Here is a 26,043-nt window from a genome sequence, read left to right on the forward strand (position 1 = left end):
CACAACCATTAGATTAGACCCAATATTTCAGTCTTTGACATTCCAATCTCAGGAACTCCATTTTTGTATGAACACGAACTCTTTTATTTTAGGAACAACGTTCCTCACAACTGACCGATCACAAATTCAGTCGCTTAGGAGGTGCTCTATCTCTCACTGGGTACCTGCGCCCAAGCACCTCTGGGGAACTGACTGCTCGGTTGGCAGGTGTAACTATCTTGTCACAGGCCACTGAGCCTGGTGAAGGTGTTACATGTGTCTCTTCAGGTGAGTACGGGCTACTACCTACTGCTCCAGGTGTGCCTTTCCTCCCCACATCTGGGTGAACCACCACAGGGTAGTTGTTTGTGATGTCCAGCTGCTCATCCGGAAACTCCAATGTCTCTGGTCTGGACGGTTGGTTGTACAGCAGATGGTCAATGTGGACTGAGCGTCGGCTCACTCCATTCCACACCAGGTAGGTGACTGGTCCGAGTCTCTTTTCCACTGTTCCTTTTGTCCACCTCTCCTTTCCTCCACGGAAATTCTGGATCAGGACTGAGTCACCCTCAGACAGATGTCCCAGCTTGGAGGTGGTTTATCATGATAGTGTTTCTGCTTTTGTTGTTTTGCTTCCACCACTCGAGCGAGATCTGGTTTCAGTAAGCTGAACCTGGTCCTGATTTGACGTTTGAGAAACAGTTCAGCTGGTGCCCATCCTGTAACACTGTGCGGTGTATTCCTGTATGACATCAGGAAGTTAGCTAGCCTGTGCTGCATTGTTATTGTGACATGTTGTTTCTTCTCCTCGAGCACTTGTTTCAGCATTGATGCTTTCACTGCCTGAACTGCTCGCTCTGCAGCTCCATTGGGAGCGGGATGGTAAGCTGGTACCAAAATCTGTTTTATTCTGTTGCTCAGCAGGAATGTCTTGTACTCCTGCGAAGTGAATTGAGGACCGTTGTCAGAAACAATCGCCTCAGGAAGACCGTAGGAAGAAAAGATGTTCCGCAACACCTCCATCATTTTGGCTGCTGTGGTTGTTGCCATGGCGATGACCTCAAGCCATTTCGAATGACTGTCCACTAATACTAAAAAGTGGTGTTGATCTTTCTCTGCAAAGTCAATATGTATTCGCTGCCAAACTAGTCGGCCACTGCCAGCAGCGTAGAGGTGCTGCTGCTGGTAGTTTCCTCACACTCTGACAGGCCTCACATTGTTGTACGGTATGTTCTACTTCACTGTCCAGCTGCGGCCACCACAAGTAGCTCCTGGCCAAGGCCTTCATCCTGCATCCTCCAGGGTGTCCTTGGTGAAGATCATGCAGTAGTCGCTCTCGGTGTGCTGGTGGAATGATAACTCGAATTCCCCACAATATGCAACCTTGTTCCACAAACAGTTCATTTTTCCTGAAAAAGTATGGCTTCAGTCTCTCGTCCTTGTTATGAGTTGGCCATCCAGACCGAGTCAGCTCCAGTACTTTGCATAGGACTGGGTCCTTGAGAGTGCTCTGTGCGATCTCTGTAGCCTGCACGGGAAGCTCATCCACTACTGAGAAATAGAAGATTCTGTTTCCCTCCGCTGTATTATCCTTTTCCTTCCCCGGCAGTCTAGATAACGCATCTGCGTTGGCATTTTCTGCTGACGTTCTGTACTCTACTGTAGTCATAAGCCATCAGTCTCAGTGCCCAGCGCTGCATTCGCAGAGCAGCTAAAGTGGGGATTTCAGACTTGGGTCCCAAAATGGCAAGAATGGGCTTGTGGTCAGTTATTAAACTGAACTTGCGGCCATATAAATATTTATGAAATTTGGTCATGCCAAAAATTATGGCCAAAGCCTCTTTCTCTATCTGACTGTATTTACTTTCTGCCTCTGTCAATGTATGCGACGCAAATGCGACCGGTTTCTCATCCCCATTTTCCATTATGTGAGACATGACCGCCCCTATTCCATAAGGGGATGCATCTGAAGCTAATCTCAGGGGTTTCTTGGTGTCATAGTGAACTACTACTGCGTTTTTTCTAACTGTTCTTTTGCATCTTTGAATGCTGCTTCACATTCAGGAGTCCATTTCCACTCAACTTCCTTCTTTAGCAGTTGATGTAGCGGCTGCAGCACCGTAGACAGGTCCTTCATGAACCGACCATAATAGTTTGATAGTCCTAGGAAAGACCGTAGCTCTGTGACGTTTGTAGGCTGGGGTGCATTAACGATGGCTGCAACTTTTGTCTCAGTGGGGTGCAGTCCCTCCTTATCTATCAGATGCCCCAGGTATTCTACTTTCTCTTGCATGAAGTCACATTTTGCTCTTTTCACTCTCACCCTGTAGCTCTCCAGGCGGCTTAGTACCTCCTCCAGATTCCTCAGGTGCTCAGCTCTTGTTTTCCCTGTGACCAATATGTCGTCTAAAAAACAGGTCACGTGCTCCAAGCCTTGGAGGATCTAGTCCATCAGATTCTGAAACATAGAAGGAGCACTGGACACTCCGTATGAAAGTCTATGGTACACATACAGTCCTTTGTGAGTATTTATTGTCAAATACTTTTCTGAGTCTTTTTATAACTCCAGCTGTTGGTAAGCATGTGACAAGTCTAACTTGCTGAAAAGAGTGCCTCCAGCTAGGGTGGCAAATAGGTCTTCAACGTTTGGTAGTGGATAGGTCTCCTCTTCCACACTCTGATTTACTGTGACCTTATAGTCTCCACAGATACGAATTGACTTGTCTGCTTTGGGTACCACTTCTATTGGCGCGGCCCACTGACTATGTTCTATCTTCGAGATAATGCCAGCTTTTCTAGGCGATTTAACTCGTTCTCAACTGCATTCTTTAATGCATCAGGCACTGGTCTGGACTTCCTGAAGACCGGTTTGGTATTTGGCTTTAATGTAATGTTGGCCTTAAAATCACGAATAGTGCCTAGCTCCTCAGAAAACACTGCTTTGTGTCTCTGCAACACTGCCTCCACATCTGCGTTGTTACAGCCCCTTGCTGGTATAACTGAGAAGATGCTTGCCCAGTCTAGTTTGACGTTTGTAAGCCAGTTACGGCCAAGGAGGGCTGGTCTGTCACCTTTTACGATCACTAGTGGTAGATCACCACTCTGGTTTCCATGTTTTACCTTAACAGTCACTTGTCCCATCAAGGGAATGTTCTCCACAGCAAAGGTTGACAGCTGCACTTTACTTACTTTCAATGGCAGATGAGAGAGATGCTTCTTATACACTTTTTCAGAAACAAGTGTTACAGCAGCTCCTGTGTCGAGTTGCATCTCTAGAGGAGTTCCTTCTAATTTGACCTGTACTGTCATTTCCTTCTTCCAATTTCCAACAGTGTGTGGGATACACGGCATTCAAGTGATATGACCCAAACAGTTCATCATCAACATTTCCTGTTGTCTCATTTTTATTTTTATTTTTATTTACATACTGTGTGTCCTTGCCTATTTTTAGTTTTACACATCCTTGCTCTGTGTCCTACTTTTGAACACTTGTGGCATGTCTCTGCTTTATACCGGCATACTCGAGCTTCGTGGTTCTTACCGCCACATCGGTAACAGGGTTGGTGATTTTCTGCTCTCTGTGGTCTGGAATTTTCACTTGTGGTTTTACCTTTCCATTCGCTGGTGGCTGGTTGGTATTTCCATGCACTTTAGCTTGTTTTCTTCTTGTCAATCCTATTTACTGTGGCAGGTCCTTTCATTTTGCTGGCGAACTCCAACGTATTCTTTGAGGCCATTTCCATGGATAACGGCAGTTCGCATGTTTTTTCAAATGTCAGATCTCGCTTCGTGAGTAACCTTCTCTGAATAGCCTCCACTCTCAATCCACAAACGAATCTGTCCCTTAATGCTTCATCTAAATGGGGACCAAATTCACAGTGGGTAGATAGCTGCTTTAACGCCACAACATAATCTGACACAGACTCGTTTTCTTTCTGATTCCTTTTTTGAAATTTGAATCGCTCCGCGATCACCAGCGGTTTCGGTTTGTAATGTGATGATAATTTTCCGTTTAGCACATCATACGGGAGGCTACTTGGCTTATCTGGTATGCAGAGGTTTTTTAACAGTCCGTAGGCTTCTGCACCTATTACAGACAGGAAAACGTTGGCTTGTTTACCTTCCTCCACTTCGTTTACGATCATCCATTGCTCAAACCTCTCCGAGTAGGATTCGAAGTCTTCTTGACCTTCCTTGTATTCGCTGAGATTTCCGATGAAACTGGCCATGATGCACCGCCGACGTTAGCTTAGCAACTCTTGCTAATGCTAGTTTGCAAAGTACCGTTACCTCCTTGTAACGCCTTAATTTCCGTGTACTGAAACTGGGAATCCCTACCGGCTTGAAAGGGATCCCATCCTCGTCGCCACTGTGATAGCTTTGCACTTTTATATAACTGTTAATATATCCATAACATCATCAGACGGCAGAGCCAACTTTCACGTGTGTGCCTCTTTATTGCAACACTCGGACGACTTCAAAACATGTCAACATCCGGGTCACGCTGTATTACACAATGGCCACTAGGTGGCGGTGGTTAAACACCTGTATAACCTGATACCTTTAAACAGTTATAGTATCAATATACTACACATCACAGCTCACAATAAATTCTCAGCCCCCTGTGAGGAATTGTGATTTATCTTCCTATTGTTGTGTTAATTGTGATTCCGATATCACCAACTACAGCTCAATACAGTAACCCCTCGAATTTTGTGGATAATGTAGACCAGACATGGACATGTTAATGCCAAAACCGTGAAGTAGGATCACCCCTATTATTATTACCGTACTGCATGTTTTTGCGCATACAAAAAATACAAGTATAATTATCAAGAAGTTCATTTATTTAATATTACAGTTATAAGCATATTAAAAGACTAATGTAATACCGGATTTACTCGCATATAAGCCGCTTTTGTCGGACAAAAAAAATGATGACTGAATCACCTCGTCATACACGTCTTATATGCGCATAAAACCCTGACATGCACGAAACTGCAAGTTGAGGACGCCATGACGAAAGCGAATGCGGCCGATGCGGTCATTTATTTCAAAACTGAGAAAAGATAAACATGTAAAATGCTAAACAAAATTAATTTTGACGTCCAAAAATGAAATTCAAGAAAAAAAACGTACGTATCTTGCATAAAACGTGAAAAAACTCACATTCCCGTCACTGCTTGCTCGGGGCACAGCCATCTTACCTAGGTCCCGGGGCAGCCATCTTACCTAGGGCGTTGCCATCTAAACCTAGTTAAACATGCTCTGACTGGCCAGACGGAGTAGCCTTGATTTTGAAATCAAACTAAATTTCACTTTGATTTTTTTTCGTCTTATTTCTTGTTCGAAAGTGACAACTATTGGATTAATATAAACCATTGAAAGAATTGAGATGTTTTGACATTAGAAGCAATATGGCTGCCACAACATCTTAAACTCTTGGTAAGAAAATTGTAATTTCTGTAATGAGAAAACATCAGGTTCTCACCAAGATAGACATTTCTTTTTTCTTATTGAATAATTTGATATTTTGCAGTGGCAAAGACAGGCATATTAACTTCCTTATGATATTGACCCTAATACAGACGCTCCCCTACTTACGAACATTCAACTTACGAACAACGGTACATACGAACATGTCTGCAAATTGCGTTTAAGTCAAAAAAATGTTCGTAAGTCCAATTTTGTATTTTTTTCCGTGTAGTACTTCTTTCCGCCGCTAATACCGACGCCTGGCGCTGTGAGGGCTCAGCTCACCCAGCATCTACCTTCTTCGTTGCAATGCGGAAGTGCGTGAACGTATCTCCAGTGGGCAAAGAACCTTTTTCATTTGTATCATTAAATATCTCGTGCATCCATTATTGAATATGGTTGGTAAAAAGCGAAATGCTTCTATTGAGGGAGTTGCAAGGAAGATGCAAGCCATTTCATTTGAAACGAGTGGCAATAGTAACGAAGCTTGATGCGGGTGAGAGTGGTGAGCGTTTCACGGCATACAACAGAAAGATCGAGCAGCAGGACCCAAATATTGAACGTTGCACAAAGTTTGCAAATCAATTGAATGATGCCATACAGTGCTACCGCATCATTTATGATGAAAAAAAGAAGAAAGCTGTGCAATCGTCGTTAGATCGCTTCTTTCGGCCAGTTTCTAGTAAATATCTCTCTCTCTAATGTATGTATACAGTACTGTATGTATTCTCTCCATTTTATTAAATGTTTTTTTCAGTACAAACCAATGTGGGTTACTTATACAAGCCTTAAACATACAAATGCACTTATATAAACCTTCAATATACTTATATAGGCCTTAAACATAAATTATAAAACAAAATATAGCACTGAATCAACTTACAAACAAATTCAACTTATGAACAATCGCTCGGAACCTAACTCGTTCGTAAGTAGGGGAGTGTCTGTAACGTGCTTTTGATTCATGCAGTATCTCAGAAATACCACTTGTGATAATTTTTGCCTTCAAAGTAACACCTTTGTACTCCCTATTAAAACCATGAATATGGAGGTGAAAATTGGGAATCAGTGGCGGCGTATACGCGAGAAATTGTAAAATTAAAACATTTTAAGGCAATTTTAAGGGTGCGGCTTATATGCGAGTAAATACGGTAATGTCTAAATATAATCTTTATATAAAAACTGTAAAGACTTTAAATACTATACTCACTGCAAAAATAGTTTCTCTCCTTGATATATATTTCGTGATCCAGGCTTTCCCGTTGCTCATCCAGTAGACAGGCAGAATGTCTTTCTTCTTTGTTTTTTGAAGCATGAAGACGATCGTCCAGGTCATGTCCATCTGTGTGGAGTTTGCATGTTCTCCCCGGGCCTGCGTGGGTTTCCTCTGGGTACTTCGGTTTCCTCCCACATTCCAAAAACATGCATGGTAGGCTGATTGGACACCCTAAATTGGCCCTAAGTATTGGTGTGAGAGTGCATCGTTGTCCGTCTCTGTGTGCCCTACGATCGCCTGGCCACCGATTCAGGGTGTCCCTCGCCTGTGGCCCAGAGAGAGCTGGGAAAGGCTCCAGCACCCCCCCATGACCCTAATGAGGATAAAGCGGTTCAGAAAATGAGATGAGATGAGTTTCAGCGTGAATTTTGTCATTTTTTATACTTAATAGGAAAAACCACGGTGTACTGAAGCCGTGAAGTGGGTGAAGGGTTACAGTGTGTTATACTGACAAAAGTTAGATCAAACCCTAGTCAAATAAAGAAAGGGAACAGCTGCACGGGTACCACAGGAGATCCAGATGCGAGCCCAGCAACCCCGGCCAACCACAACCTATAATGCAGGATGGTTGTCCAGCCTCCCTGGCATACCCCAGCCAGTACACTAGAGCAGAGGGGCAAGTGGGGACGCTAAAGCCCCCCGCCCCCGCCCAAATATCTACCAGACAACTAACCCGTAAACCCCATTGCCACACAAACCATACAGCTCAGTCCCCCTCCCCCCACTGGGCCGCTCAGACCACAACCTGGTCCATCTGATCCCCACCTACATCCCTATGGTGAGGAAAATAAAACCTACCACGAGGATCATACAAAGATGGACCGAGGAGACCACTGACTGGGAGGTGCTGTGCAATTCACATGGTAATGGCATTGACAGCTTGACCCACTGCATCACAGATTATATTAATTTCTGTGTTGAGAACATTGTACCCTCCAAGAAGGTCCATTGTTTCTCCAACAATAAGCCGTGGGTCACCAGGGATCTAAGGACCCTCCTGAACAAGAAGAAGAGGGCTTTTAGGTCTGGGGAGAAAGAGAGCCTGAAAATGGTCCAGAAGGAGCTGAAGAGAGAGATAAGGAAGGGTAAGACCATCTACAGGAGGAAGCTGGAGAACCAACTCCAGAGAGGCAACACCAAAGAGGTCTGGAGGAGCTTGAGCACCATTTCGGGCCATGGAGGCAACAGCGAGAGAGACCCGGAGTCTGGCGGCAGGGAGTGGGCCAATGAACTGAATCAGTTCTTTAACAGATTCAGTCCTGCCCCCACTCCCCTGACCCCCCAGACCAGAAGCAACGCTCCCCCCTCATTCTCCTCCTCTTCCTCCCCCTCTTCCACCGGTCTCTGCATTACTGTCGATCAGGTGATAAAACAGCTAAAGAAGATCGAGGCAAGGAAGGCTACCGGTCCAGACGGCCTCAGCTCCAGACTACTGAGAGAGTGTGCGGATCAGCTTGGTAAAGTGATTTTGCATATTTTCAACCTCAGCCTCAGTCTGCAGAAGGTCCCCACCTTGTGGAAAACTTCCTGTGTGGTCCCAGTTCCTAAGACTGCGTACCCCAGGGAGCCAAACCACTTCAGGCCGGTAGCATTAACCTCTCACCTGATCAAGACATTGGAGAGAATCATCCTCAATCACCTCAGCCCCCTGATGAATGCAGAGCTGGACCCTCTGCAGTTCGCCTATCGTCCAGGTATTGGTGTGGAAGATGCTACCACCTACCTGATGCACAGGTCTATTTCACACCTGGAGAACACGGGAAGCACGCTGAGAATGATGTTTTTTGACCTCTCCAGTGCGTTCAACACCATTCAGCCGGTCCTACTGAGAGGGAAACTGGAAGAGGCTGGAGTAAGGAACCACCTAGCCGCATGGATCATCGACTTCCTCACTGACAGACCACAATATGTGAGACTCCAGGACGGTATGTCTGATGTGGTAGCTTGCAGCACGGGGGCCCCACAAGGCACAGTGCTCTCCCCACTCCTCTTCTCCCTCTACACATCGGATTTCCAACATAATACAGACACCTGCCACCTCCAGAAGTTCTCTGACAACACCGCTATTATTGGACGAGTGACTGACGGGAACGACCTGGACTACAGGGGAGTCATCACAGCCTTTGTTGACTGGTGTAGGCAAAACCACCTCTACATCAACACCAGTAAGACAAAGGAAATGGTCATCGATTTTCGGAGGAATCTCAACAGACCACTCAGGTGAACATCCAGGGTACAGACATTGAAATCGTGGAGAATTTTAAGTACCTGGGTGTTCACCTCAACAACAAACTAGATTGGTCCACAAACATAGATGCCCTGTACAAAAGGGGCCAGAGCCGCCTCTACCTACGGAGGAGTCTACGGTCCTTTGGAGTGTGCAGGACACTGCTGAGGACTTTCTACGACACTGTGGTGGCATCTACAGTGTTTTATGCAGTGCTCTGGTGGGGATGCGGGAGCACGGAGAGGGACAGGAACAGGCTGAATAAGCTGGTCAGGAGGGCCAGCTCTGTTCTGGGCTGTCCTCTGGACTCTGTGGAGGAAGTGGGAGAGTGGAGAATGCTGACCAGGATGATGTCCATCATGGACAGCACCTCCCACCCCCTCCGAAGCTCCTTTAGCAATAGACTGTGGCACCCTCATTGCAGGAAGGAGCGCTTCCGCAGATCCTTCCTCCCATCAGCTGTCAGGCTCTTTAACAAAAAATGGCTGAGTGTTGAGACCTACCGTATGCATGCATGTATATTTATGTGTATGTATGTATATATGTTCTAAGCAACACACTTATTTATTTATATATTTATTCATGTATTTATTTATTAACTTACTTTTACCTATCTATTTGTGTCTAAAATGCCTTTACTATTCCTGCATCCTCACCCTCTTGCTACTGTGACAACAAAATTTCCCGAATACGGGATGAATAAAGTTATCCAAACCACTCAACCTCAGTGGGGAGCCCCACCCAGCCTCGCAGTGCAGGATCGGTTCCCAACCGGGAAATGTCACCCGCCCTACCTCCTATGGGGAATAGCCACATGCTGACAGCGCACAGAAAACTTTTTTTAATGCACTGATTTGGTCTGCGGAAAAATGACGTCTGTGTGACGAAAATTCAGTTCATAAGAATAGCTTGCTCTCTGTCACCTCATTGCAGTCAGTCTGTCTTGCTGATCACTTGTTTTCTAACCTCTAAAAACACTAAATTGCTTGATGCTTCAGTCATGCAGTCATCATGTCAGAGGTTCTCAATTAACTGAATTATGGACCATTGTGGAACACGCAATATTACAGTAATCTCTCGATTATCGCATCTTCACTTATGGCGAATTCACTACTTCGTGATTACTATTAATTATTTTATTTATTTTTAAATTCATAAAAATGTAAAAATCCATGCTGAAACTCTCCCACTACTAGGACTCAGCACTGAAAAAAATGTTATAATAGGGGTGACCCTACTTCGCAATTTTTAGATTATCACGGCAATGTCTGGTCTACATTAACCGCAATATTCAAGGGATTACTGTACACATGGTTTCTAGCTCTACAGGAATTACTAATGACAATGCATGTGTTCCAGGGCATTTCTCAAATACAGCTACACTTGTTTGACTGTCAGTGTTGCATGTCATCTCACTCGTATAGAGACGTCTGAAAAACCTTACACACCCAACTACTGTTTATAAGGGGTTGTAGGACATTTACTGTGCATCACTGCCATTATGTTCTGAAATTCTTGATTGAGCATTTAACAACATTGACCATGACTGTTTTCTAGTTTTTGGGGAGCTTGACATGCATGTTAAAGAGTTTACCTTTAAGTCCACAAATGTACTTGTCAAACACGTTATATATTTTGTCACCTGTATTTTCAGATGTTATTTCTCCCACACTCTTCAGCCCGTACTTCAGACGGCTAATTTTTGATGTGTCCTCCATGGAGAAGAATGCCTCCAACCTGGTGAAAGCTGAGCTGCGAATATTTCGCCTTCAAAATCCGAGTGCAAGAGTATCTGAACAACGCATTGAGCTATACCAGGTGATACAGCAACAGGGGCTCCAACAATAGTTATTCTTTTTTATACTACTGATGGAGTTAAAATTAAAAGCAAATAGAAAAACAAAGAGTTCAAGCGCTCACAAAATAGGAATTGTTTTCAGTATATTTTTCAGTTAAATAATTTGAAAACATTGACAATTGAGCAGGCTGTGCTAAGACGTGGACAACATAGTTGTACTGTTATTATTTTGTATTTTATGAATTTAATATACAACTGATCAAGTATTGTTCAGTACAATTCATATTTAGATGGATGGGTGTTATTGTTTTAAGTTGCTGGGCTGCTTCCTGGGAACTGTTCCAGTACCCATTATAAAGGCCCCATACTGTCCTTGTTAATCATCATTAAGAAAACCTATGCAGGCCCAGAGACAACATGCAAACTCCACACAGGAAGTTTAGAACCCGCCGGGAATTGAACCCTCAATCGCAGAACTGTGAGGCGGACGTGCTAAACACATGACAACCGTTCCACCGCGATAATTATCCATAAGAATTTTATTAGTTTATTTGTCATCTTTTCCTCTGTCATACTTCTCTTTTATGCTTAGATTTTAGCACGCAAAGCCTTGATATCCCCAACACAAAGATACATTGACAGCAGAGTGGTACGAACGCAAACAGAGGGCGAGTGGATGACCTTTGATGTAACACAGGCGGTGAGTGAATGGATGAACCACAGAGGTGAGTTTAGTCCAAAATTCATTTATTATTGGATGCAGAACACTGACAGACATTAACATATTTTCTCTTCTCAGACAGAAACAGTGGATTCAAGCTCACCCTTCATTGTCCATGTTGTACTTTTGTTCCATCAAATAACTACATTATTCCCAACAAGAGTGAGGAGCTGGAAGCACGGTTTGCAGGTTATTTGATCTGAAAGTTACTTAAACAGTTTTTAATACTCTTAACTCATTCAGCCACAGAATGTATTCATCTAGCTTTTACAATACCAATCTTTAGTAAACGTTTAATTCGTAAACATTTTAATGGGTGCAGGAATTTCTGAAGCTTGTAGAAAAGATTATTCATTCATTCATTTTCCGTACCGCTTATCCTCACAGGGATCATGGGGTTCCTGGAGTCTATCACAACCAACTATGGGCAGTTGGTGGGAGACACCCCAAATTGGTTGCCAGCCAATCATAAGGCATAGCTTACCATGCATGTGATATCTGGAGACAACTCACACAAGATTATTGGGACAAAATTACCACTCGAGATCAGTGATGCCTAATTTTAGGCTTGATCAGGCTATTTAGCTCCCCATATATTACACACTTTGAGAAGATGGCAGTATGATAATAAGCAGTAGAATAAGCGTTTTACAAATGAGACAAAGTACAAATAAAATATCAACCTCTAATTAAAATGACCCATTTTGAGAACTAATTTATGGGAATTAACATCACTCACATGTTCTGTAGATATCACGACCGGAATAGTATTCAGTGAATACTTACCAAATTGTGCCTAAAGAATGAACTACACATCTATCAGTCCGTCTTCTTTTTGTTTTTCATTTCACAAAATGCAAATTGGGACTTTTTTTTACCGTAAATGGTGTGGTGCTCGCATGCTTAGCATCTCCACCTCCGAGTTCTGAGGTCGAGGGTTCAATCTCTGGTGGGCTCTGACCTTCCTGTTTGGAGTTTTCTTGTTCTCCCTGGGCCTGCATGGGTTTTCTCCAGGTATTCCAGTTTATTCTGATATCCCAACATGCATGCAAACATGCATGGTAGGCTGGTTGAACACTGTAAATTGTCCCTATGTGTGAGTGTGAGGGTGAATGATTGTTTTCTCAGTGTGCCCTGTGATTCTCTGGCAACCAATTCAGTGTATGAGGTTTCAGCACCCCTCTCCCCATGTGAGGATAAGTGGTACGGAAAATGGATGCATGATTTTTATTTTGTTTAAAGAAGCATTGTTCATTGTAAAACATATTTAACTGCTATAATAATTTAACAAAGAAGGAAACTGTATGTTAACTATATTCTGTATATAACAATAGAACAATACACAGTATTCTGTATAGCTTAAAAATCAGTCAAAATCCTCTAAAACAGCTTGCACTATAGAGTGTTATCCTTGAAATATGAGTGGCATTCAATGAGCTAATGACCATTCATTGTCTCAAGATCAAATTTGCGGCCACACTTGCTTTACAATGCTGCTTTTCCATAGGTATTGATGACAGCTTCATCAACGGTGATGATCTAAAAGTATTTAAGCGACTGCGCCACAGTACTCGGGCTCCACACCTTCTAATCATGCTGCTGCCTTCATATCGCTTGGAATCTCCATTTCACCATAAATCACATCGAACAAAGAGAGCATTGGATGCAGCTTATTGTTCTAGGTATTGAGCTAAAAACTATAATGCATCACCAGCATAACACGTGTGCATGCGTAAGAACTTGCTTTTTCGAGAAATTAACTCCTTAAGAAAGTTATAGCCAATTGCAAAATACATTGTCTGAATCTTTGCATCATTTACTATTGAAATGTTATATTTCATTTCTTTCTCAATGATTTTAATAGTTGCGACTAAATTTGATTTTTTTTCTGGTCTTCCAACTATTATGAATGTTCGAAAAACTGGTTTGACACTTCCTATAAATTAATTGGTTCCAGAACTTTTTTTCGTAACTTGAAATATTCGTAAGTAGAGGTTTACTTCATATGTAAATTATTTCATTCGTTCCACGGTCCTCACACAACTACCAACTAAACCCTTTAAACTTGGTCAAAATGTCCCAATTTTGTATGAAAGATGTGAGGAAACACAAAAATGTGAGTAAATTATAAATAAGTTATTTATTACTGTCTTAAAATAAATAAAGCATATAAAAATGTGCCCTGCACCGCTGAAGTAGTTCCCTCCGGGGCCATTATTATGGGAGACGTAATACCTGTGTTTGTCCGCCAGATGGCGGCAAGAGCCCGTTGTATCAGGACCGAAAGCCGTCCACTTTGTACTACTACTGTGTGTGTATAAATATGTGCCTTGTTGCATTTGTATGGTTTTTAATCGTTTAATAAGGGGAATTGCAATCATTAATAAGGGGAGTATTTAGCCAAGGTGGAAAGGAATGTAAGAAAATCTTGAAACATGGATAGTGGTTGTTGTGAGACAGCCAATTGAATTGAATTGAATGCTTTCATTGTCATTATATGAGATAGAATGAGAGCAATGAAATGAGAGCCCAGTAGAGGGTAGTGACGTTCTAAAGTGAGAATCAATGCATCCGCGACATTTTTTCCAAAAAAACATAACGGATAGGCAAATGCATTTACTTTTTGGGAGATATCGTAACTTGGATCTTTTTTGTATCTCGAGTCACTCATTTGCATATAAAAATTTCGTAACCTGAAAATTTCGTACCTAGAGGTATTCATACAAAATTGGGACATTTTGACTCTTCATTTTCCATAGCGCTTATCCTTATTAGGGTCGTGGGGGAGCTGAGGCCAATCTCAGCCAACTATGGGCTCCAGGGAACACCTTGAATTTGTGGCCAGGCAATCGCAGGCCACATGGAGACAAACAACCATCCTGCTCACACTCAGGTGACGTAGACCTGGGCAATAAAACAAGAACAATAATTATCGTCGAAGAATTTTTGACAACAATAATAATTAAAACGTACGATAAAAGTCAACAAATACAAAATGGCTATTACACCCCCTGAACACCTGAACACAACCAAGAACGCAGTTGCTGATGCTACGTGAATGCTGGTTTCGGACCAACGTTCAGGAGACAAAGAAGATGGTGAGGAACAGAAGAGCAGAGTTAGCAAAAGAGCGGCGCACACAGTACGAATGCGAAAGGACTATAACACAGCCCAAATGAGCAATTCTGAGATGCAGGACAACACTGAGCCTGCCCGCTAAAAGATCCAAGTACCAACCTGTCGTGTACTTTATTTGTCCTAATTTATGCATGAACTTACATGTGGCACACTGAGATTGACTGAACCTCGGCAGCACTCCACATCATATCCTCTTCTAAACAAAAGACACGGACGGAAGGGATTTCTTTTTTTTTAAATACCTCTAAATACCTGGGCGCACACAGCAGCCTTATCGAAATTTTATTTAACCTATTTAACTCACTCTCCTTCTCGTCCTCCTTTAAGGACAGCCAGTAATTCTTTTCTTACTTCATATTAACGAGTTCCCCCATTTTATGCAAATGTTATGAAAAGGTTGCAAAAATCTAAAACTTGTTAACTTGGGTTTTTTAATGGCCACGTAAGGTAAATTTACATCGATTATTTTTGTTAGGCTGAAAATACCAAAGGTGATGTCTTCAATGGATTATTTTATTTATTTCATATTGCACAGCAACTTTTAGTTTGATGGCAAATTTATGAAAATAAAGATGCTTGTCAAAATTTCTGCAAGGAGAACATGCAAATTCCGCACACAAAGATCTGCACCTGCGATTGAACCCTCGATCTCAGAACAGTGAGGCCGGTGTGCTAACCACTAGGCCACTGGGGTCCCCGTAAAGATAATTTAGCTTGTCTAAGTATTTGTTGACCTTTTTGCGCTAGGAAAACAAACTCTAGAGCAGGGGTCACCAACTCCAGTTCTTGGGGGTCCCTATCCAGTCGGTTTTCCATGTTTCCCTCCTCAAACTTACCTGAATCAAATGATCACCTCATCAGCAAGCTATCTGGAGGCCTGATAACGATCTTGTTCATTTGATTCAGACGTGTTAGAGTTGGCTCTAGAGTATTAAAGGTGCTGTATAGTCATTTAGATGGTTTTCTTTTAAGTACAATATCTTGACATACGAGTGCCCCATCATACGAGGAATGTGAGATACGAGTAAAATTCAGAGCAAATATTTGCGAGACAAATTTTGAGGTACGAGCAATGTTCCCTCTAATTTTTTGTTTGTCTGGGCAGAAAGACAACCTCCCTGAGCACAATGAGTACCAGTGTGAGCAACATTATCATTGCTCGCTATGGGCACACACCAGTATCACACCTGCCATAAGCAGGTGCATGTCTACTACACAAATGATTTAGTAATAATAAAATGTAATGAATAATATCTATGAATGGGCGGCCCGGCGGATGAGTGGTTCGCGCGTCGGCCTCACAGCTATGGGGTCCTGGGTTCAAATCCAGGTCGGTCCACCTATGTTGAATTTGCATATTCTCCCTCGGCCTCCGTGGGTTTTCCCTGAGTACTCCGTTTTCCTCCCACATCCCAAAAAGATGCATTGTAGGCTGATTGGACACTCTAAAATTGCCCCTAGGTATGGGTCTGAGTGTGCATGGCTGTCCGTCTCCTTGTGCCCTGCGATCGGCTGGCCACCGATACAGGGTGTCCCACGCCCCTGGCCCAAAGTCAGCAGGGATAGGCTCCAGCACCCCCCACGAGGGATAAAGTGGATAAAGCGGTTCAGAAAATGAATGAAAACATTCACACACTTCATAAATGCCATTAGAATATGCACAAATCCGACTTAAATTTTACCTTATTTTACACATCTGTCCTTTTCACTTCTCATTCTCATTCAAATGACTTTTCTGTTGAACGTGTCACTTGAGATAGTCAAGTGTCGATTTATATGCAATATTTTCCCATGATTTTGCTTTGATTTATTTAATAAGGGATAGCACATATTAATGAAAATATTTATATTCATGTTAATGAACATATATATGTAAGATTGTAGCCGAGGGCTAATTTCCATTTATAGTCCATTGTGTAGGTTGAAGACAAAGGATCACACATACTAGACACATGCACGCACGCACACAACCACACACACAGCTGATTTAGACAGTTCTCACCTGATTTCGCCGCTTGTTCTTCTCTTTGCACAGTAAAGTAAAAAGGAATGTATTAAGAAAAAGATAGAAGGGCTGTAAAACACGAAAAACATAAGAGCGGACAGAGCTACTGCCACTGGCTGCCGCATGAACGGCGCCATCATGAGGGAAAAAAAGTTTGGATTTTATTTTGTGCGCACCATATGATTGCTGCTGCACGGAGAAGACGAGAGTAGTGCGCAATTGCGCACGCACGCAGCTTAAAGGGAACATTGGGTACGAGCATACGAGATAGCTAGGTGGCCGAGACACGAGAGGCTGCTTATCGCCGCATCTTCCTTGTGTAAAGATCTCTACGCGCACTAGGCGGGGCGTTGCATTTTTTCCATTTTTTTGCGTTAGTCAGTGCAGAATAAAGGAAAACACAATAGGTCCAAAGCAAGCAGGTGCAATGAAGGGTAGTGCGAAGAAAAGGCGTATGAAGACAATCGATATCAGGCACGAAATAATCGAAAAACATGTAGTGTATGCGTGACTGAGATGGCTCACCAATACGTATGGAGAAGCAGGATGTTCGCCACGAAAGCCGCGATGAAATAGATTAACCTCTTTGCGTTGGGTATTGCACAAGGTTTAAATTTAGTGTAACGTAAGATTACAACAAGTTCATTTAAGTTAAATTTAAAGTTTGTTATGAGCGCATCCACCAAGTCTCTCCCTCGCGCTCTTCCATCCACGAACTCCGCATTGTATTGAATAATGTCTCATTTTGATATTAAACATCATAACCACTAGTTATTTGTTACTCTGTTAGTAGATGATGAATTACAACCAATAAAATGTTTTTCCATTGTAATATCCTGTTTCTTATGGTGGTTTTTTTTCAGAGGGTGGGAACGAATTTATTTGTAATTAGTTCATTTCTATGGGAAACATTGATTTGTGATACAAGTAAATCGACATACAAGCTCAGTCCCGAAACGCCTGAAGGTCATATCTCAAGGTATGACCTGTTTGAAAATAAGTGCTGAAAACATGAGCAAAACCTGAGAACAAGTGAATTCTGAATCTATGAGTTGATCGGATCTTTGCAGTTTATTTTTAGGCGTGTTTCAAATGCGCATTGTTGTCACGATGCCCTTGCCAAAATGGTGTTCTGAAAGCTGGCGTATCCGTTTACAATCTGTTTCGTTCTCATATCCCATCTTTAGGGCTGATTTAGCACAGGGAAGACGTGGCACTCGAGCCGCATGCGACTCTCGGCCAAAATGAATGTGGCTTTGCTCCTTATTATATTTTGTATGTACTGTGGCTCTTTGCCTCGTTCAATGTTTTTCATATGTGTATTCTCCCTTAAAACACTCAAATTCAGCTAGCCCATTTAAAAAAACTTATAAACTACATTTTAAAAAAATACGTGGGCAGATTTGATTTTTCTATGCTGCTTCTGACGTAGGGTGTGGCTCTTTGACTCTCACAGTTTAAAATTGTGGCTTTTTGTATCCAACTTGTTTGCCAGCCCGGATCTAGCATGTGTAGTGTTTAACGCAGGAGGGATACAACAGTAACATTATTTACCTACGTACATTGCCATTGTTTATATGGCCCTTCTCCCCGTCTTCGTAGGGTAAACGCTGGGCTTGTCCCCAAGCAAGGACCACAATGCCCTTAAAATGTACATTTCCCATAATGGACTAAAAACGGTGGTGACGTTATTTGAACTATAGAAAATAAGGAGATAAAGACCTCATTGCATGCAAATAGATGCCTCTTTTACAGCCCCCCTGGCCCTCGATTATTGGAACGGTTGGTATGCCCTGTTTGCAAAGGTGTTGCACTGCCACAGTCCCCTTTAAACCCCTAAAACATAAAAAACAACATAGTGTCAGAAGTGGGATAAAGACACGTTCATAACTGCAAAGGGACGAACGAAGTGAGCATTTTACAAGGGAGAAGAAGCTTTGGATGTTTTTTTTTCTTTTTTTATGCCGGTCTCTCACTATGACGCTCGTCTCATCTCATTTTCTGAACCGCTTTATCCTTATTAGAGTCACGGGGGGTGCTGGAGCCAATCCCGGCTGTCTCCAAGCCAGAGGCGGGGGACACCCTGAATCGGTGGCCAGCCAATCGCAGGGCACAAGGAAACAGACAACCATGCACACTCACACCCATACCTAGGGGCAATGTTCCCTCTAATGTTTCATGTTTCTGGGCATACACACAAGCTCCCTGAGCAAACTGAGGACTACTGTGAGCAATATCAGATATGCACGTTTTATTTTTTTAAAAGTAATTTGGTCCACTTAAAAAAAAGACAAAAATCTGAAAAATGGGATGTGTAAATGTTATACAGTATGTGAGAGTCCTGCTTTGGCCATGGGAAGAGTCCTGAGTTATTAAACTGAGTTATTCCTTGCACAATATCCTGAGCAGTGCATGCTGTCAGCTGGATGATGCCACCAAACACAGTTTTGTAGTTAACATAATTTTCCTCCCTGTATTTAATATATATGACTAGCATTTTGTTTACTGATATGTCTGTGCTCTCATCTACTATCAGGGTATGCCAGGGTGCATACTTTGCTACTTTGGCATCGCTGCATGTTTTGCAGAGTAGACCTTTCTAATTTGAAAAAGAAAACATCTCACCCAATTTCACTGCTTTTTCTTTATTTGCACATACTCCGACAACCATTCCATCTTAAAAGAACTGCATTTCTTTTTTACTGTGGCTTGGTGAGTGGATGTGTCGCTGCCTGTTCGTTTCGCCATAATGCAGGGTTTGTATTAGCATCTATTAACCTGCTAGCTAACCTGCATGGCGCATATAGGCAGGGCCCAGACGCAAGCACGGTCAATGCCATGATTGGCTTAGTACCGTAAGTAAACCATATCATATAATTGGCTGGACACCTGTCACTCACTGAGTGAGAAACAAAAAAACAATATTATTGGGCGAATTAATTAGATTAAGTCAAATGGTAGATATTAATTAATACGTTATGTTGATGTTGTTTATGCACTGGATAGATTTTCTTGTGTGCTGAGAATGTGCGGGCAGGGTGCGATTGCCTTGCGCAGTTTAGAGGGAACATTGCTTAGGGGCAATTTACAGCGTCCAATCAGCCTACCATGCATGTCTTTGGAATGTGGGAGGAAACCGGAGTACTCAGAGGAAACCCACGCAGGCCCGGGGAGAACATGCAAACTCCACACAGATGGACATGACCTGGATTTGAACCCAGGACGCCAGAGCTGTGAGGCCGATGCACTGACCATTCGCGCCACCGGGCCACCTTTTTATGCTTTTTAAAGTGTTTATTGTATAGTATTTAAGAGTGTGGTACTGCTATTTCAATGTAAATATGTCTCCCCTTAAGAAAAGTCCTACTACAAGACTACACGCACATCAATACACGACTTAAATTTATGTTGCACACACAGGAAAACTCAACAAACAACTCTGTGCCAAATGAGGGTCAAAGGCACAGAAATGAGGAGCTCATCGCCAGCTAGAGCTGATCAGCCATGGTCCTGGTTTATTAAAATTAATTAAAAAGTGCTAGCTTTTGGTCAAATGGTCACGCTCCAACTCTGCCAGTCTCTAGCATCCACCTGTACCATGTTGTTTTCGGGTCGGGCTGACACAGTGAATCGCTGTTGGACCCAGTGGTCCAGGCTGGCCGGGGTGGGGTTACCGGTCCTCAAGGTCCGCTATGGGTGCAGGTTTTTGTTCCAACCGATCCAGCACAGACAATTTCTGCTGAACCAAGAAGCACCTGGCTGCAATCCACTCATTCCACTTCTAAGATACCAGATTTGTGAAAAATTTTCCTCTAGATGTTGGGATGAAAGCCCGCACCCACTGCGGCCCTTTGTGGAATAGCTTGGCCACCCCTGCTCTAGTGTCCATCTACAGCGCGCTAATATGGGTTCATAAAAATGTAGCTTCCCTCGGGCAAATTGGAAGCCAGTAAGGTGATAGCCAATGGGATAGTCACTCTAACACGACAAATTAAAAAAAAAAAAAAGTGAAATAAAAAATGGATACGGGAAGCTTATTTACATCTCTGGGATGTTAGTATTAATTTGCCAGTTTGTAACTTGAAATTTTTCCGTATCTTGGATCAAAGGTTTTCCAATCGAGGCATTTTGTAACCTGCAATCATTGTATGTGGAAGCATATTGCAAGTAGAGGAGCCACTGTATTGTGAAAAGTTGACTGTATTGGTAATGAGTTGGTTCTATTCCTACAGGCAATTTTTTGTGTGTGGACTTTACCATGTAACGTACACCATTTATCTAAATTTGTTGTTTGGTTAAAAAGGGGATGTCTCTATGAGTGTAAATTGTTTTTGTTTGTTTTTCGTTTCTTTTGTTTTCTGTTTTGTTCTACTCGGTCTAACCTGGCGCCTAGTTGTTATGCAAACACAAAGTTCATTGGCACATTCCATTCGGTTGAACATCGGCTAATTAGCATATAGCAAGACTGCCTTTTAAAGATCAGCTGATTACTGCAGAACTGAAAAGGAGGATGCCATATGTTAAATGTTATTAAAACACCTGGAAACTATTTTAGCATGTAAAAAACAATGTCTTTAAGGGATTTTTGTCCCGTCTAAAATACACTTGCACTGCCTTTGACCTTTCCTTTTTTCCCTTAATGAACTATAGAAACGTTCAAGACAACTGCTGCTTAAGGACCCTCTACATTGACTTTAAGAAAGATCTTGGCTGGAGGTGGATTCACGAACCAAAAGGCTATGAAGCCAATTTCTGCGCTGGAGCTTGTCCTTATCTATGGAGTGCTGACACACAACATGCCAAGGTACTATTGGCTGCACAAAGAGGCATAGTTTGTTCTGTCTTTGATTTATAAGTATAGAAGGTTAAATTTACAATCATATACATACATGGTCATTTGATTGTTATTGTTTTGCGTCCAGGTGTTAGGACTATACAACACCATTAACCCCGATGCATCAGCGTCACCCTGCTGTGTTTCGCAGGATCTGGAACCCCTCACCATCCTCTACTATATCGGCAAGGTGCCAAAAATAGAACACCTCTCCAACATGAAGGTCAAATCCTGCAAGTGCAGCTAAAAACTAAACTTGCAGAACCCACCCCCACCTTGTCTCTCACAATAACACACACACCAATTGCGACCATGCTATCTGCTATTTTCACACAGTCAGTCAGTGCAATGTCATGTGATTCAAGATGAGAGGTGCTGAACAAACAAACCTTATTCCAAAATGCCATTACAAATACATAACAAATATCTTTATTTTTCAAGGACTTTTACACCATGTGTTTTGTATTTTTCTTTTTTTCATGCTGTTTAACCGACAGAAAATCTGTCTCGTGAGTGAATAGTTGGATGATGAACATTAGTCCAAGTTATAATGTGCCTTTAGTTGTGGTGCCCTATGTGGCTCTCAGATTTCAAGATTCAAACTGTCATATTCAATCAAGCCTCTTTCTCTGGAAGTGAAACAGTGGAGTTATTTTGGTGCTAACCGAGTTAGTTTGGGCATTTTTGTAATTAATTTAAGAATATGAACTAAAGCCTGGAACAATAAGCGTTTTATTATTTCTTTTTTGTTGTTGCTTGTTTTAAATTACATTTACAACAGTGAAATGACTGCCATATTTATAGATGCAATGATGTTGCGTTTTCAGGACGTTTTCCATACAGTATTAGATGTTTACTGCAGGTTCTTCGATGAAACAATTAAATTAATGTAAATCCTGTTTTAGTGACATAAACTATTACTGATTCTATATCCCTCATTTTTACCATAAATACTACACCCCACAATAATAAGTCACATTCTCGTGAAGCAAAGTAAAATTGTGTTACTAAACAGATGGATTAACAAGAGTGGATCACTTTTTGGTCACATTTGCCTGACTGAAGGAATTGGACAGTTAGACACTAAAATGGCTTTTGATCTGGTGCTACATTGAAAAATAAACAAACTTAGTGCTTCTTTGGCACTTAATATACAACTTTGAGGTGCCTAACCCACTTTATCAAGGCTCACATTTACCCTTTAATGCATACATATCCGTATTCACAACCACAATGCATGGCATTTTGGGTTCAGCGACCTGCCCCAGAACCCTTTGACAGTCGGAACCTGGATTCCAGCCACTAAACAACCTTTACTACTAACGGAGCCATATCTGTTTATTAGAAATGCTGCGAAAGATGACACCAAGGACCAGTTTTTCCAAATTTGGGCAAAGGCACCAATCCTGGATTAGATCATCTCACGTCACACCACCAAAGACATATTTTAAAAGTGTGAATAATGAAATAATTTACTCATTGGAAAATCTGTCTGTTTAATTGATTAAAAAATCCCATATATTTTCAACTGAATAATAGTGTATAAATGTTCCTTGTTGTGATGAAATGTTGATTGCCATCATCTCGATGTGTTTTGTTTTGTTATCTTTCTATAGAAGTCTGAATCTACATGATTCACCTCACACACGAGACATGAAAATAAGGCAAACACTGGAAGTTAATGTGATAAATGTGTATATGTGAAATTAGTTCTGGATTTTACAAAGCTCCACACTTACACCCATCCACTTTCCATATCACATCCTCATGTTCATTTGTCTTTGCTGTGTATCTATTGTATTTTTATGTATTCTTTCTTTTGCTATTTAAGATGTACTTCGATGTTTTACACCCAAGAGCCAAGAGGTAGAAAGCAAACCTTGCGTTGTGGAAATTCTACATTGCTCTGTATCTTTCTGGTACTTTACTCTAGCAATTCAAGATAAATTATTGTAAATGGTTAATATGCTTTGGATATAGTAACTGTAGCTAATAACATACATAAATACATACATACATACATACATACATGCATGCATACATGCATGCATGCATGCATGCATGCATGCATACATGCATGCATACATAAATACATACATACATACATACATACCTACCTACCTACCTACCTACCTACCTACCAACCTACCAACCTACCAACCTACCAACCTACCAACCTACCAACCTACCAACCTACCAACCTACCAACCTACCAACCTACCAACCTACCAACCTACCAACCTACCAACCTACCAACCTACCAACCTACCAACCTACCAACCTACCAACCTACCAACCTACCAACCTACCAACCTACCAACCTACCAACCTACCAACCTACCAACCTACCAACCTACCAACCTACCAACCTACCAACCTACCAACCTACCAACCTCCCAACCTACCAACCTACCAACCTACCAACCTACCAACCTACCAACCTACCAACCTACCAACCTACCAACCTACCAACCTACCAACCTACCAACCTACCAACCTACCAACCTACCAACCTACCAACCTACCAACCTACCAACCTACCAACCTACCAACCTACCAACCTACCAACCTACCAACCTACCAACCTACCAACCTACCAACCTACCAACCTACCAACCTACCAACCTACCAACCTACCAACCTACCAACCTACCAACCTACCAACCTACCACCCTACCAACCAACCAACCAACCAACCAGTGGCGGGCGGTGCATTTTCTGGTAGCGCCTTCAACGTATCAATCCAACCCTCCAAAACTATTTTATGGCTATAAAACCTCTACTGCAGCTACAGCTGCGACACATAAAAAATAATCAATAAATTAATGCACAAAAATGGGGTAAAATCCACTTCCTAGCAGCATTTCATGATTAAATACAAATACTGGAGCTTTTCAGACATTAAAACCAGGCCAGGGGGTCATTTTCCCGGGAAAAGACAGCGATGAACGTCAATGGCGTACGGGCAAATATTGCCCGAAAATGGGGTAAAATCCAGCCGAAAACAGCATTTATTGATTAAATACAAATACTGGAGCTTTTTAGACATCAGAACCGGGCCCGGAGTATCATTTCCCCGGTAAAAAGACAGCGATGAACGTCGATACGTCCATACGTGAAATGACAAAAAATGCACTAAAATTAGGTCAAATACCCTTCCTAGGATCATTTATTGATTGAATACAAATACTGGAGCTTTTGAGACATTACAACCAGGCCAGGGGGGTGATTTTTCCCGGGAAAAGACAGCGATGGACGTCAATGGTGAAGCGCCCAACATTAAACTGGGGTAAAATCCACTTCCTAGCAGCATTTTGTGATTAAATACAAACATTGGAGCTTAAATACAAACACTGGAGCTTTTCAGATATCAGAACTTGGCCCACAATTGAAATATTATTTAGGAATATAGCCATATTTTACTCACCAAAAATCCTTTTTACACAATATCCATCCTCCTTTCTTTCTTCCTTCTTTCCTATCGCCATCAAAGCTAATGATGAAAGTCGAGCCTGTCCTGTCATATTTCCGGCATAGTCCGTTTTGAAATTAGCTTTAAATCAACACAACAATATACTATTTGCTTGTGGAGCTAAGTTAGCGCGCTGAAAGTGCCACACGCACCATTTTCCCGGCTGTAACAGGCTTGCTAGCTTCGGAGTTGACGGCCCTTTCTTAATGATGTCCATTTTTTTCTGTAAAAGTCCGTCTGGAAAATAGCTTTGTGAGCAAACAGAATCCATTTGTTTTTGCTTCTGTCGGCCAGTGTGGGTGGAGTTTGCGATCTCGTCTGCCTCGGGTACTGCTTTGGCCCGCCTACTAGCCAATCATAGTTTGTGAAAGCAATGACATGTCCCAGCCAGCAAAATGCTAACGCCTATGAAAAATCATTGTGGGGTTGCCAACTCGAAATCTAATTGGTTAAAAGCAACAGTCTAGTTTAATGCAGCAGAGCCTGCAGAACTGATTGTGAAGGCCTTGAGGCAGATTTCTGACCCTGGCAACAAATAATAGCTGGATGGTGATTGGTTAAATGCTTCAATATGAAAACACACATCTGGAAGCAGTGCAACCAGGGGGAAAAGCAATGAAAGGAAGCTAACAGACAATTTGGAATAATAAGTTTTGATGGACAAAATATAATATGATTCAGATATTTCTTAGGCCAGCAGAGAAGGCCTTGAAGGCCCTGACGTCCCGCCACTGATACATACATACATGCACACAGACAGACAGACAGACAGACAGAGACATACATACATACACCGTATTTACTTGCGTACACATATACATACACCGTATTTACTCGCATATAAGCCAAATTTGTCGGACAAAACAATGATGACTGAATCAAGGGTACGGCTTATATGCGCATAAAAAGACGACATGCACGGAACTGCAAGGTGACAAAGACAAAACGCCATAATGCAAGACAATGCGGCTGATACAGTCATTTATTTCAAAGTAGAGAAAAGATAAACAGATAAAACTACTATTAGCGAATTAGCCTAGCGTTACGGTTTTGGTGGATAGTGCTGGGACATCTCTATACAGATACTCCGGTCAAAGAGTGCGACCAAGACACACATT

General features: G+C 42.1%; 1 protein-coding gene across 1 annotated transcript in view; it reads left to right on the top strand.

The window, feature by feature from the left end:
• The window catches only part of tgfb2 (transforming growth factor, beta 2), a 96,545-nt gene extending 73,128 nt beyond the window's left edge, over nucleotides 1–23,417 (top strand). The window contains exons 2-7 of the mRNA XM_077599478.1: nucleotides 10,612–10,775; nucleotides 11,348–11,480; nucleotides 11,555–11,665; nucleotides 12,984–13,158; nucleotides 21,270–21,423; nucleotides 21,542–23,417. Of these exons, the coding sequence (XP_077455604.1) occupies nucleotides 10,612–10,775; nucleotides 11,348–11,480; nucleotides 11,555–11,665; nucleotides 12,984–13,158; nucleotides 21,270–21,423; nucleotides 21,542–21,700 (896 nt within the window). The 3' untranslated portion in view covers nucleotides 21,701–23,417. The remainder of the gene's footprint in view (nucleotides 1–10,611; nucleotides 10,776–11,347; nucleotides 11,481–11,554; nucleotides 11,666–12,983; nucleotides 13,159–21,269; nucleotides 21,424–21,541) is intronic.
• The last annotated feature ends 2,626 nt before the right edge of the window (nucleotides 23,418–26,043 follow it).

The sequence above is a fragment of the Stigmatopora argus genome, chromosome 4 (genome assembly GCF_051989625.1).
Source record: "Stigmatopora argus isolate UIUO_Sarg chromosome 4, RoL_Sarg_1.0, whole genome shotgun sequence".
Taxonomy (NCBI): domain Eukaryota; kingdom Metazoa; phylum Chordata; class Actinopteri; order Syngnathiformes; family Syngnathidae; genus Stigmatopora; species Stigmatopora argus.